The sequence below is a fragment of the Danio rerio genome, chromosome 6, assembly GCF_049306965.1.
Source record: "Danio rerio strain Tuebingen ecotype United States chromosome 6, GRCz12tu, whole genome shotgun sequence".
Classification (NCBI taxonomy): domain Eukaryota; kingdom Metazoa; phylum Chordata; class Actinopteri; order Cypriniformes; family Danionidae; genus Danio; species Danio rerio.
The window spans coordinates 49,515,438-49,528,956 of record NC_133181.1 but is presented as its reverse complement, the minus strand read 5'-3'; the positions used below and the strand labels follow the sequence as shown (position 1 = coordinate 49,528,956).

The following is a 13,519-nucleotide window of genomic DNA, read 5'->3' as shown; positions in this document are numbered from 1 at the left end:
TCTCTGGGAAACATCCACACACATTCACACACTCATACACTACGGACAATTTAGCCTACCCAATTCACCTGTACCGCATGCCTTTGGACTATGGGGAGCACCCGGAGGAAACCCACGCGAAGGCAGGGAGAACATGCAAACTCCACACAGAAACCAACTGAGCTGAGGTTCGAGCCGGCGACTCAGCGACCATCTTGCTGCACTACTTACTGCGCCACTGCCTCACCTTAAGAAATATTATATAGAGAAATGAGTCTGTAAAGTAGCAGAAAATGTATTGGCAGTTTATTACAAGGTTTTTTTTAGCATAATATACAACACCAACCCAAACAACATATCACTTTAAACTATTAAAATTTTCATAAAAGTCCCATTTTTTCAAGGTTAAACGTAAAAAAAAAAAATTATGGTCTCATAATGCAACTCAAAAACATAAATAAATGGGGAAAAATACAACTAAAATGTGAATCACAAAATACTTACAACTGCTCATTTACAGAAATGTTTTACAGTGTAGGCAGTGAGGTGAAGCATAGCCTTCATTTTAGCTCATATTTTTGGCAATTTCTGTTTTTCGGACAATAATTTTAGTGGCAGTAAATTTAATGGGTACCTACTTATATTTGGTTGGAAACCAAACACTCTTTATCATATATAATTTTCGGTTTCTTCAGAACTTTCCAACACAGTTTTATATCTGTAATAACAATAATAATAATAATATCAGTTTTATGGTATCAATTCAAAATCAAGCATAATGGATGTGCAGGTATAATGCATTTGCTTTGGCAGTAGATGTAGCAGTGACTACGTTTACATAGAAATCAGTAATCAAATTATTTGCCTTAATCTGAAAAAGACAATAGTATGATGAAGGTGTTTACATGAGTTGCTTTTTGAATGTTCCTTTCATGATCCCGTTTGACATGTTATAGCACATAATTCAATTAACGTCACTGAGTCAGCACGCTATCCAAATTTCCTCCGGGGTTTCATGTAATTTCTGGACTTTCATTTTTAATTTGTCAAATTTAACTGCAGTTTGGCACTGTCACTTTCATTCAGGAAGATATTGGATGCAAGTATAAACTGCAGGAAGAGTGTTGTTTTAATTGAGTTTGATGCTTCATGCCAAATGGGAAAAAATGTCCACATTTCATGATGCATGTGTCATGTCTGTGGTGTTTTACTGACTCGATAGGTGCAGAGAATAGTGTCAAACAGCCATGCGTATATGAAATACCGTTGCAAAATGTGGCAAAAAGTCCTACATGACAGTAATAGTTTTAGTGCAGTGTTTACTGAACTTCAATATCGCCACTAAAATTGCCATACTCCACATGTTTAGCTCGATTATGACCTTAATCGAATTAATCAGAAATCACTGTTTACACCAGGGGTCATCAAACTTGTTTCTGGAGAGCCGGTGTCCTGCCGATTTTAGCTCCAACCCTAATCAAACAAACCTGAACCAGCTAATCAAGGTCTTACTAGGTATACTTGAAACACCCAGGCAGGTGTGTTGAAGCGAGTTGGAGCTAAACACTGCAGGGTCACCGGCCCTCCAGAACCAGGATTGGTGACCACTGGTTTACACGGTGGACCCTTAAACTGAGTATTATTTTAATCGTAATAAAATCGGATTATTGGTGTCCTTTTAAACGTATACAGTGTCACAAACTAGACTTTAGTTTAAGGGTTTGTGAACTTTCAATGAATACCAAAGGCTGACATAATAGCTAAAATTTCAAACTGGTTCTTTTTTTGGGGTAACTTTTATCATGAATTTCAGTCTGTGAAACTTTGCTGACCTTATACATTCCCAAACAGCTATAAAACACACTTCATGATAGGTAATACCCATATAATAGCATAATAGAGGCACTTTAAGTGCAATGAGTCCTTGATGTGTGATATGGTATGATGTGTAATTATATGATGCATAATGTGCTGATGCCTCAATCCTTGACCGGAAAACAAACAATGAGTCACGCGTTTGCAATTTATATACTGGATCTCGTGCCGCATACTTTAGTATTTGATTCCAATACACATCTAAAAGTAATAATGTATTTGTTTGGCCTCTATATCTTTTTTTTTTTTTTGTTGTTTGTTTGGTAGAATTAGTTCATGTAAGCAGCAGATCCCTTCAGGCTACATTTTAATGACAATTACATTTTTAATGCCTCCTGACAGTTTCTGTACAAGGTCACTTAATTTCAGGGCAGATTGAGCCAGGGAAAAGCACCTCCGCGTAGCCATGTTCACTGTACCTTAAGGCCAAATGGGCCCCAACCGGTTCAATTATAACACAGAAACAATATATCTGAACAGCATATACAGTTTATCAATATACAGATGGATATTTTACACTGAGGTAGACTGTACACTGTTTATCTAGCTTCCACCAGCTTTCATTTACATTTTTAGATTTATTTACTAAATGATTTGCAAAATTAAAAAAAAAAAACTTGATAAAGAAATTGTGATTTATTGACATCTTTCATTTATTCGTGATATTGAACTGTTATGGGATCTTGATATCTTCTCTGACAGTTTTTGATGTTTATTTAAAGTTTAATATAATAACTTTTATTGTGATGTTTACTCATTTGAAATAATATGATGTCTGTGCAGGTTTTGTAAATTACAGTGTAAAAAACAGTTTATAATACTAAAAGTCACTGTAGAGTTTATTTTACAGCATCAAAAGTTGTCAGAGATCAACATCCTATAACACTCATAAATACATCAGAATTATTAGCCCCCTGAATTATTAGCACCACTGTTTATAATTTTTCCACAATTTCCGTTTAACGGAGAGATTTTTTTCAACACATTTCTAAACATAATAGTTTTAAAAACTCATCTATAATAACTGATTTATTTTATCTTTGCCATGATGACAGTAAATAATATGTGACTAGATATTTTTCAAGACACTTCTTTACAGCTTAAAGTGACATTTAAAGGCTTAATTAGGTTAATTAGGTTAACTAGGCAGGTTAGGGTAATTAGACAAGTTATTGTATAATGATGGCTTAAAAGGGATAATAATTTTGACCTTAAAAATGTTTTTTTTTTTTTTTTAAATAAAAACAGATTTTGTTCTAACCGAAATAAAACAAATAAGACTTTCTCCAGAAGAAAAAATATTATCAGACATATTGTAAAAACTTCCTTGCTCTCTTAAACATAATTTGGGAAATATTTAAAAATGAAAAGAAAATCAAAAGGGGGTTAATGATTCTGATTTTAACTGTACATAAACAGAAAACACCAGTGAATCACAAAATTCTGGAACTGTTAATTTAAGTAACTGATATTTTAACAGTTTGCTTATGAAAACTTAAAAAGAAATGTGCACTGTTATCATGAGCTACTGTGTGCATTTAATGACAGAAGAGCTAGAGCTGAACTTGCTCATGCATAACCACGAGTTCATAATGTTACTTTTGAGTGAATAATAAACCTGTGCTTGTTCATTTATCTGTCTGCTCACTTAGCCAAAAGCATTACAATGCTTTTATGTGCTTTAAATCAGCAATTTAGTCACACATCTGCTGTGATATGATATCATTATTAATATCAGGGATGCAATTTATACCAAATACTGTATTTTTATAGAAAACACATTTAAGCCCAAAACCAATTCTACCCCTTACCCCTTCTCCTTACCCATACCCTTTGTTTTGCACATTCACGTGAAGGGGTAGGGGTGTCCCCCTAGATAGCCCTTGAAACAGAGATTTTTCAGCACTACACTTGAAACCAAGGGGTGTGAAAATTTCCCAGAATACACCATCTACAATATCAGCATGACTGCACACAGAAGTAAGGAGACTAGTGTTTAGTGTTAGTATTTTTGTGATTATTAGTAATTTTTACAACAAACAAGCATATGTTTTAATAAAGTCATAACTGCATTCGTGTTTTACTGCCATGGTTTAAAAAAAAAGACCCCCATTTAACTATCTATAATCCATAATGATAACACTAGAAGTCCCACAACATACTTTCATATCTGCCTCTCGATAACACTCGAATACCCTGTCAGAAGAGTCTGGTTGGTATAACATTGTTGTTGTTTACGTGCGTTTAGATAAAGGTAAATACCAAAAAAAAAAAAAAAAAGGCAACTGAAAAAAAACTACAGCAGTCGCCATCATCGATCTCATTTGAAGTGATGACATATGATGACCTGTGCAGGAGTTGTAGTGCTGTCCTATTTATTAGGGGTACAATTTGAAGCACTTCCCCTTCACACTCTGTTTCAAGGGCACAGGGGTAGGGTTAAAAATATAACTGGGTTGTATTAGTATAATAGTTGTATTAGTATAATAGTAAACCAGTCATTAAAATCCAGCAGTTTTCCCAAATACTAACTACTGTAGCACCATTTGATGAGTCTTGTCCATTATCAAAAATAGAATTTTTAAATACGATTTCAAAATGTTCACCCAGAATTGCAAAGATATTAAATATTTAGTACAAATAGCATATTGTATTTGATTTACACTAATAATGAGCATTTATCATTATTTATACAATGTAAATAACATGCTGTTTGATGCTATTACACTTTATGTATCTCACATGCTACCCTTATCTTCCTTTACTTCACATTCACATTGTTATACATAAATGATGATTATAGGATCTCTCATTAAGTTAGGAAATGCATGCAAAGTATTATAGTATTAAGGAGTATTTTTGTTGTTTTGCACTGCATTGCACCTAATTTATAAGTGTTTGACATTAACTTTATTTTAATGAGCATGATCAAAATTTATAGTATATATTCACTTGCCTATGTTAGACCAATTTTTGGGGCATTAATTATATCCAAACAGTATCTATTCTGATCCAGTATTTATAGGAGATGTTGGGATGCAATGAGATAAAAGAAAAAGTGATATATAATGCTGAAAAGTACATATTCTGCATTGCAAATGATACTACAGATGGAAAACAATTGCCCTGATGAGGACACAATTACCTCACAATTCTGCTCTGCCTGTGAATCATTCAAATGATGACCACATATTCTGAATAAAATAGCTACAGTACCTCTATGTTAGAGGGAAAATCATTCAAATTATGATGCATCTGTGAGGTTGAGGAACTCAACCAAAAAAAATTGCTTAAACAGTTCTATACATTTTAAATGTGACACTTTAACAGAACATAATGTACGTACAGCTGATACTTTACATTTCAAGCATTTCGAAGCGGATGCATTAGGATTCATCATCGACTGCAGAAACTCATCTCTATATACTTGTACCTCTTCTTATGATGATAAAATGTTATATTTATTAGCAATATGTTGCATTTGAATTTTATAATGCAAACCCATCTCATGTAGAAGCACCGTTCATTATTTAAAAGCATAAGCAATGTTCATTATTAAACTCTTTTCAGCCATACAAATACATGAAGTGAAACCTGTCTAATACATGTATCCACTCGACCTGTGTTTCAGGATATGTTGATGATAACTAAACAGTGAAGACAGGTAAAGGCTTGGTTATTTATTGGCTATTGCTTGGCTTTTTGTTGGACCTAATTGCTAAACCCAAACATGTTCCATTTAATGCTGTGCATATCAATTAGTGTATAGCAGGCAATGCACTGAGAATACCCTGACATTTGTTAAAACTGCTAAAGCATGCATACCGCATTGTTTTTGCAAATCACTTGTTTGCACAGGGCTTTGTAGGTGAGGAACGCTATACAGGGGAAAACCTAAAGATAGCATCAGATTTGTGTTTATGCATTTTTTTTTTTTTTGTTTTTTGTTCAGCCAACAGAGACTAGATGTGAAAACTTTCAGAACAGTGCATGGCCTAGATTGCATAAACGCAAATTAGGATAGGAGACTCAAATAGAACAGTGTTGATAAAATCAAGCACTTTTTTAAAGATAGTTTTATATAGAGCTAGACTTATTTAAGTAGATGGTTCAATCAGAAATGAAAACACATGCATCATTTACTCACCCTCAAGTTGTTCCAAATGAGCAGTATGACATGAATAGCTGTGTGAAATGGCTGCCATGCTGATATACAGCTGTGTTATATTGCATTTATATAACAGTACAAATAATTTCTGTCCCATATTCAAAATCATGAGTATAATTTTATGAGAGTATTGACGTAATCTCAACCGACACACAAAGAGAGGTTGGAACATAGTTTAGCTCCTCCCCTTTAAAAAAACAGCCAATAGAGTTTTGTTTTATAACCGAGGGGTTGAGCTCATCAAATAAAAAGCAAATGAGAAGCATCTTGAAGGGGGCGTGGCATGTCAGATACTAGAGAGCATTTGATTGGTTATGATATTTGATAAGAAACTGAAGTATGACGTGACGTTATTAAAACTGTTGATCTATTTAGGTGGAAGTGACAAACTACAAGCTTTACATGTTTTTATTAGCTTTCTTTCGTTGCTGTTTTGGAGCACACTAGCTTAAAGATATTTTAAAAACCAAACAATACTGATACTATTAACATGTAAACAATTTTAATTTTATTTCATGGGACTTTTAGAGATGACAAAACAGAGGATCACTGATGTGTTTATTTGTGATTATAGCACCAAATAAGCACATTACAGCTAAGAAAACACTACATTAGTATTGTGCATGCCGTTTATATAGTGTAAGCTATATATCCTGCATTTTACAAGAGAAAGTTGCAAATAAAATGACAAAGTAGAAAAGAGATTGGAAAAAAGCCAAATAACTACAAACAAAAGACTGTTATGCTATACAAAATACTTCTATTCAATAATAATATTATTGATTTAGAGTCAAATTTAATAAACAACAGTGTAAACAAATAACAATATAAAAATGCCTAGCAAATCAGTCCCAAGAACAGTTTCCACATTTTTATCTAGCATTTAATACATATGAAGTTATGAAACTACTTAACGGGATAGCTCATGGAAAATACTGACAATTTATTCCAAACCTTTATGAGTTTCTTTTTTCTGTTTAACCCAAAACAAGAGATTTTGTAGAATGGTGGAAACCAGTAACCACTGTCATCAATAGTAGGGAACATAAATACTGTGGAAGTCAATAGCTATGTTTCCATATAAAAAGGCAAATTAAATTTACGCTAAAAAACTGGAGTATCGCATAAAAGAAGTACGATTAAAGCAGCATTTTAATCCAACGAATCAAAAAGAACAAAATCGTTACTTCATGATTAACTGGCACCAAATATCAACAGAAAAAATCTTAATTTGCTGTGGTAGGAGTAGCTGTGCGAATCTTTTCTTCATTTAATAAATTACTTGCGCCTCAGAAGACGATGCCAATATGCAATGAATGCATTGTGGCGTTTGAAGGGTGAGACGTAGAGAGCAAACGCTCTAGATTCTGGAGGTCATTAATAATATAATAACACTAATAGTGAATAAGTTAAGACATTTTAGAATGACCAAAACATTCTAAAATGATGTTTTTCAGATGTTTTACAATGTGCTCAGCTTGCTGGTTTGTCCATTCACACACATTTTAATCATTACATGATGTCTTAAAACAAAGTCACATGACTTTTAATGCACGTACTGGAATTTGAGTGGTTCTATCAGTTTATGCACACTTACTCTTATCGATGAAAGTTTATCCTACTCATTTATAAGCAAATGTTTTTATGCACATTTTCAAAATTCCAAATTTCATCAACCATAATTTTATGCGCATCTCCAAAATGCGCACACAAATAGGTGGATGGAAATGTAGCTAATGGCTACTGGTTTCCAAAAAATAACTTATTATGTGTTCATTAGCAGAAAGTTATAAGTCATTTTTGGATAAACCATCACTTTAAAGTGTCCCTCAATAAATCTGTTTGTTCTGTAAAAATGTCACCATAAACACCAAATTCTGTCCGTGGTAAGGATGCACTCAGCGGGATACAGTAAAGTATGTGAACAATAACCTAAAGTCACAAGAATGAAATCAAAACAGCAATGGCGTTTCCAGTCAGCTTTCTCACCTTAAAATTCTTTTGAATATGTTAGGTGACACAACAACAACAGCATTTGCCAAGCTATAGAAAGTTTAGTCCTCCCTCATGACACCTACAGTTGGTTTAGTGACGTTATCACTAGTGTATTGCACGACTCTCAGCCAATCAGATTCGAGAACCAGAAAAAACTGTTGCATAAACCCATACGAGTATCTTTAATCTGTTGAACACAAAAAAAGTGGTTGTCCTCCATAGTAGGAAAGGATTTTAACAGCTGTCATTAACATTATTCATCAACATATTCTCTTTTGTGTTTAAAAACAACAACAAAAAAAGATAGACATGTATAACATGTGAAGGGTGAGTAAATGATGACCAGATTTTTATTTTTGCATGAACTATCCCTTTAAGCTTGCGGCTAGTTCTTCCCTCTAAGCTGAAATGGAGCTATTTATCTGACTGAAGCTGTGGGTCAGTGCATACGCCGACTGAGAGCTGCATCACTATTGTTGGGTCAAATGTCACTTCACCTACCTTATTCCCATGGTCCTGCATGATTGCATGAGGTAACCTTTTGATCTCCATATAATAATGCGATGAGCTTGAATTTTCCATTGGCCCTCCTTCTTTGGCAAGGTTATAATTTGAATAGCTAAAGGCAATGGCACTCATGCAACCTTTGTGATTGTTTGCGCTATTACAATGTATGGCAAATGACAGGATTAGGCAAGTATTTTTGTTGATCGAACGCTTTAATAGCAGACTGTCACTGTTTTGCCGCTAATGCATGTTTTTGAAGGTACTAAATGATCCTTCTGTGCAAAAGGCGACAGTCTAGTAATCCGATCTTTGATATGGAGAAAAGACAGAGTCTGATATCAAACAAGACACACTACTTGACTTGTGGTAAATTAAAAGTGAAATCAAAGAAGGTGTCGCCGCATTGCAGCCAAGGCCTGACAAGAAATAGAACTGCGTCAGTTGCTTTGAAACTGAAAAGGTTACCCAGCGAGCATCCTAACAATTTACCTCCCCATTTCACATCAAAAAATTCTATTAATAACACATTTAACCCTCTGGTGCAGGTCATGTGGCAGTAAAAGGTTTTTGTTGTTGTTGCTTTTTATGTTTGTTTTTACTGGAATTGTTATATTTTAGAGAGATTTTACTTTTTTTAGAGAGATTTTAAAACTACATTTTATGGTTATGCAGAACTTAGAATCAAGGGCATAATAATACTTAATATTGAGTATAAAGGCTGATTAATACTTCTGCATTGAGTGATCGGCGTGACCCACGGCACCTGCCTTGCACATAACCATGTATTTATACTTCTGCATGCTGTTTGTGTTGGATCGTGGACCAAAATGAAAAGGGAGGAGGAGGAGGGGGGGGGGGGGGGGGTGGCCATAATAACAACCCTGGGGGCCCAAGGTGTGTGGGCCCTTAGAATCATCCTAATTCAGGGTTAACGTGGCTCTTGGTCCTGCCCACAATGGTCACATCTACCAAGCTGACCAATCACGCATCAGCATCAGCTTTAGCCATGGCGAGGGTTATAGGCTGATTTCTACTTCTGCATCATATGCTTCGGTGCAGCCTTCACACGGTCAAATAGCCCTTACCGTGATTGACCCTGACACGCTCCTCTCAAAAAATTTAACTACATGTTTCACAGTTGTAGCTCAAGCTCTGTGATTGGTCAGCTTGATAGCGCTGACGAGTGTGGACAGGACTGAGACTCAAAAATGTTGAAGCGAGTATTTAAAAATGTCTTGTGAAAGAGCTCCACATGGAAATTTTGTTTTGTGTTTACCTTATGATTAAAGTTTTTGCATGTCCACCAGCTCCCGCCTCTGAATAAGCAAGTTTTTGCTACTTATGCATAAAGCTAGCGTTCAAAAAAAAAAAAAAAAACACCAGCGAAGAAACCGAGGAACATAAAAACCTACTGCCAGCTAGTGTTTCGGAAGTGTTATTGCAGAGCAATACAAACAGCATGCACAAGTGTAAATGCACAACTATGCGTAAGGCATGCACAGTGGGTCACTATATATATGCATGCGCTTGACATAGAAGTATTGACCTTACAGTTGAAGTCAGAATTATTACACTCCCTGAATTATTAGCCACCCTGTTTATTTTTTCCCCAATTTCTGTTTAACAGAGAGATTTGTTCAACCCATTTCTAAACATAATATTTTTAATAACTCACTTCTAATAATTATAGATTTTTTTTGTCATTTTGATCTTTGTCATGATATAATATTTTACCTGATTTTTTTTACCTGATACACTTCTATACAGCTTAAAGTGGCATTTAAAGGTTTAACTGGGTTAATTAGGTTAACTAGGCAGGTTACGGTAATTAGGCAAGTCATTAAATATTGATGATTTATTCTGTAGACTATCGAAACAAAATAATACTTAAAGAAGCTAATAAGTTTGTCCTTAAAATGTTTTTATTTATTTATTTATTTATTTATTTATTTGAAACTGCTTTTACTCTATCCTTTATAAAACAAATAAGACTTTCTCCAGAAGAAAAAAATATTATTAGATATATTGTGAAAATTTCCTTGCTCTGCTAAACAAAATTTAGGAAATATATATAAAAAAAGAGAAAAAAAAATTAAAAATTAACATTTTGAATAATTTGAATCATTTAATTAACACTATTAGGGTCAAGAATGACCAAAAAACACCAGAGGGTTTTCTCATAATTTCTCACCCTCATGTCATTCTAAACCCCATAACACTTGAATTCGTCTTTGGAATGAATATATGTTCAATCACATTCTGACAAATGTCTAAATAAAGAGTTCAGATGCAAAAACCTCTAAGTGCCATCTGAAATGTTTTTGTCCTATGTCTTGATTCAGTAATTTCCTTTTTATGACAAAGAATAGATTAACATGAAATAACTGAACATAACATAAGAGGCTAAGAAAAATGCTCACTGTAGAAGAAAATTCCAGATAGCACTTGAATCTGAACTCTTCAAATGTAAATATATAAGAGATTCCACTCTTACATTGACTGTCTATTCACCTAAAACCCTTTCAAAAGAATGCAAACATAGACTAAAGATAGATCTAAATGTATTTTTTGATATCTTTACAGACATTTCAAAGCATCTGAGCTTTTGAGTGAACATCCATTCAACGCAGAGACAGGAATCACTTTGATTTGATTAAAACATCCACATACCATGAATTACTCACTGCTTTGGAACGTCACTGAGGATGCGTAAACGATCCCAGATTTTTCAATTTGGGTTGACCTAACCTTTCAAGTGCTTCCGAGACTCAGATGATCTATATTTATCCCTCTCTTTCTCTCCTCTTCTCCACAGGACTCAGCCCTAAACAAACGTACATCAGCTACAGCAACCATGCAATCTAGATAAGTGATAAAAGGCCACTACCGAATCCCAGAAGTGACCCCTGGAAGACAGCATTTCAAGATAAATCACTCTCACGTTATGTCACGTCTGGAAGTGAGATAGCGGACGCTTGGAGGAAAGCCCTACAGACATGTTTCCATTAATGAAGCTTTTGGTGAAGCCACGCGGGGAGCATCTGGAGAGGCCGAGACTGTAGAGACGGTGATGCTGGAATGACGTTCTGTCAACTCGGACTATTCCATTACAGCTTGCTCTATCTATTCCAGATGTCATTGTTCAAAGTGATACACACTAATTAAGGACAACATGTCAGTGTCTGCTGTTTCATCGACGCTAACACTATGTGGTGGCAAAAAAAAACAACAAAAAAAACGTATATAAAAATAAATCATTTCTCCTCTTGTTTTCTCCTTGGTGATGATGACAACAGCAAAGACAGTGACCATTGTTTACAGATGTTGAGCATGCTGGTTTTGACATCGTGTGCTGTGTTGTTTTTTTTTTAATTTACGGTCTTCTGTTTCCTTTTTTATTAACAAAAAAAGACCTTTCTGGAATGCTGTTGAACTATGTTGCTGTATTGTTACCTCACCATGGGCCTTGTGAAACTGTTGAAGATGTACGAAGTGCTCTTTGGAGTAATGTTTGCTTGTGCATAAGTACACACTTTTGAGGAAGTCAAATTTGCCCTGTTGTCGAAATGTGCTGTAGCTGTCACAGTCACCGAATCTGAAAATAACGTTTGGAACCGACGTCCACAAGTCACTTTCGTATGAATACAGCTATCGAAGACGCCGGAGAAATTCACTGATCTCAAAGTTACTTTAAACCGATTGTTTTGAGAGGCTTGGGGGAAGTAGATAACAGGCTCTTGTATTCGTATCCGGAAAAAAAAACTGTCAGGTGATAGAGAGAGACAAGTTGGTTTGTCTCTTTTTAGATGTTTGTGAATTTAAGATTCAGTTTTTTTATGATTTCTCCTCTCTTCTTTGTTTTTGTTTTGTTTTTTTGCACTGTCCGTGCTGCAGAATAAAACGTCTATGTTGACCGTGGTTAATGGCAACTTAATGTGTGTTCCTGATTGCTAATGTTTGCTTTTCATCCTAAAAGAGAAACAAAAAAAGAATATGTCAGAAACAGTGCCTGAATTAAAGTATTTGTAAAATAAGACATATGAGGTATGTGAAGCATGTTAATTTTTATACATAAATAATTTCTAATAAAGAAATTTTTCAAAACTCATTGTTCTCTGACAAATGGTCACTGCAGTGTTTGTCAAATGCTTATTGTGTTTATTTGAAAAGCACTTTTCACAGTGTTTTCAAAGGCTTTTTACATCTATTTTCACCGCTGGCAGCTAGCTCTCTGCAACTCCTGCATGGTCATCCACTGAAGCCCGGTCAGTACCTGGATGGTAGACCGCATGGGAAAGCTAGGTTGCTGCCAGACGTGGTGTTAGTGAGACCAGCAGGAGGCGCCCAACCTGTGGTCTGTTTGGGTCCTAATGCCCCTGTATAGTGACGGGCACTCTCAGTCTGCTCAGTGAAAGTCATCTTTGAGATGAGATGTTAAACCGAGGTCCTAACTCTCTGTGGTTGTTAAAAATCCCAGGATGTCCTTAGAAAACAGTAGGGGTTTAACCCCGGCATCCTGGCCAAATTTGCCCACTGTCTATCATGGCCTCCCAACCATTCCCATATCTTGATTGGCTTCATCACTCTGTGTGGTGTGCGGTCTGGCGCAATATGGCTGCCGTTGCATCATCCAGGTAGATGCTGAACACTGGTGGTGAATGAGGAGATTCGATTCCCCCCAATGTGTAAAGTGCTCTAAGTATCCAGAAAAAGCTCTATATAAATGTAAAGAATTATTATTTTCCTTCAGCTTAGTCCCTTATTTATCAGTGGTTGCCACAGCGAAATGAACCAAATTATCCAGCATATGTTTTACACAGCAGATGCCCTTCAAGCCACAACCCAGTACTGGGAAACACTCATACATCCATGCATTCACACCAGCCTGATCTCACGAGAAAACGTAAGTATTTTATGTTTTGTCAGTTTAGTGGCTTATTCGTACGAATTGTTACGAGTTCAGTCATACGAAATTGTACGAATTTAAAAAGGAGG

General features: G+C 35.4%; 1 protein-coding gene across 4 annotated transcripts in view; it reads left to right on the top strand.

The window, feature by feature from the left end:
- The window catches only part of grm4 (glutamate receptor, metabotropic 4), a 265,644-nt gene extending 253,012 nt beyond the window's left edge, over nt 1–12,632 (top strand). For 2 of the 4 annotated variants that reach the window (XM_021476905.3, XM_073953112.1), the window contains exons 10-11: nt 5,486–5,518; nt 11,340–12,632. In XM_021476905.3, coding sequence (XP_021332580.1) covers nt 5,486–5,505 — 20 coding nt within the window. In that variant the 3' untranslated portion in view covers nt 5,506–5,518; nt 11,340–12,632. 4 annotated transcript variants of the gene reach the window in all.
- The last annotated feature ends 887 nt before the right edge of the window (nt 12,633–13,519 follow it).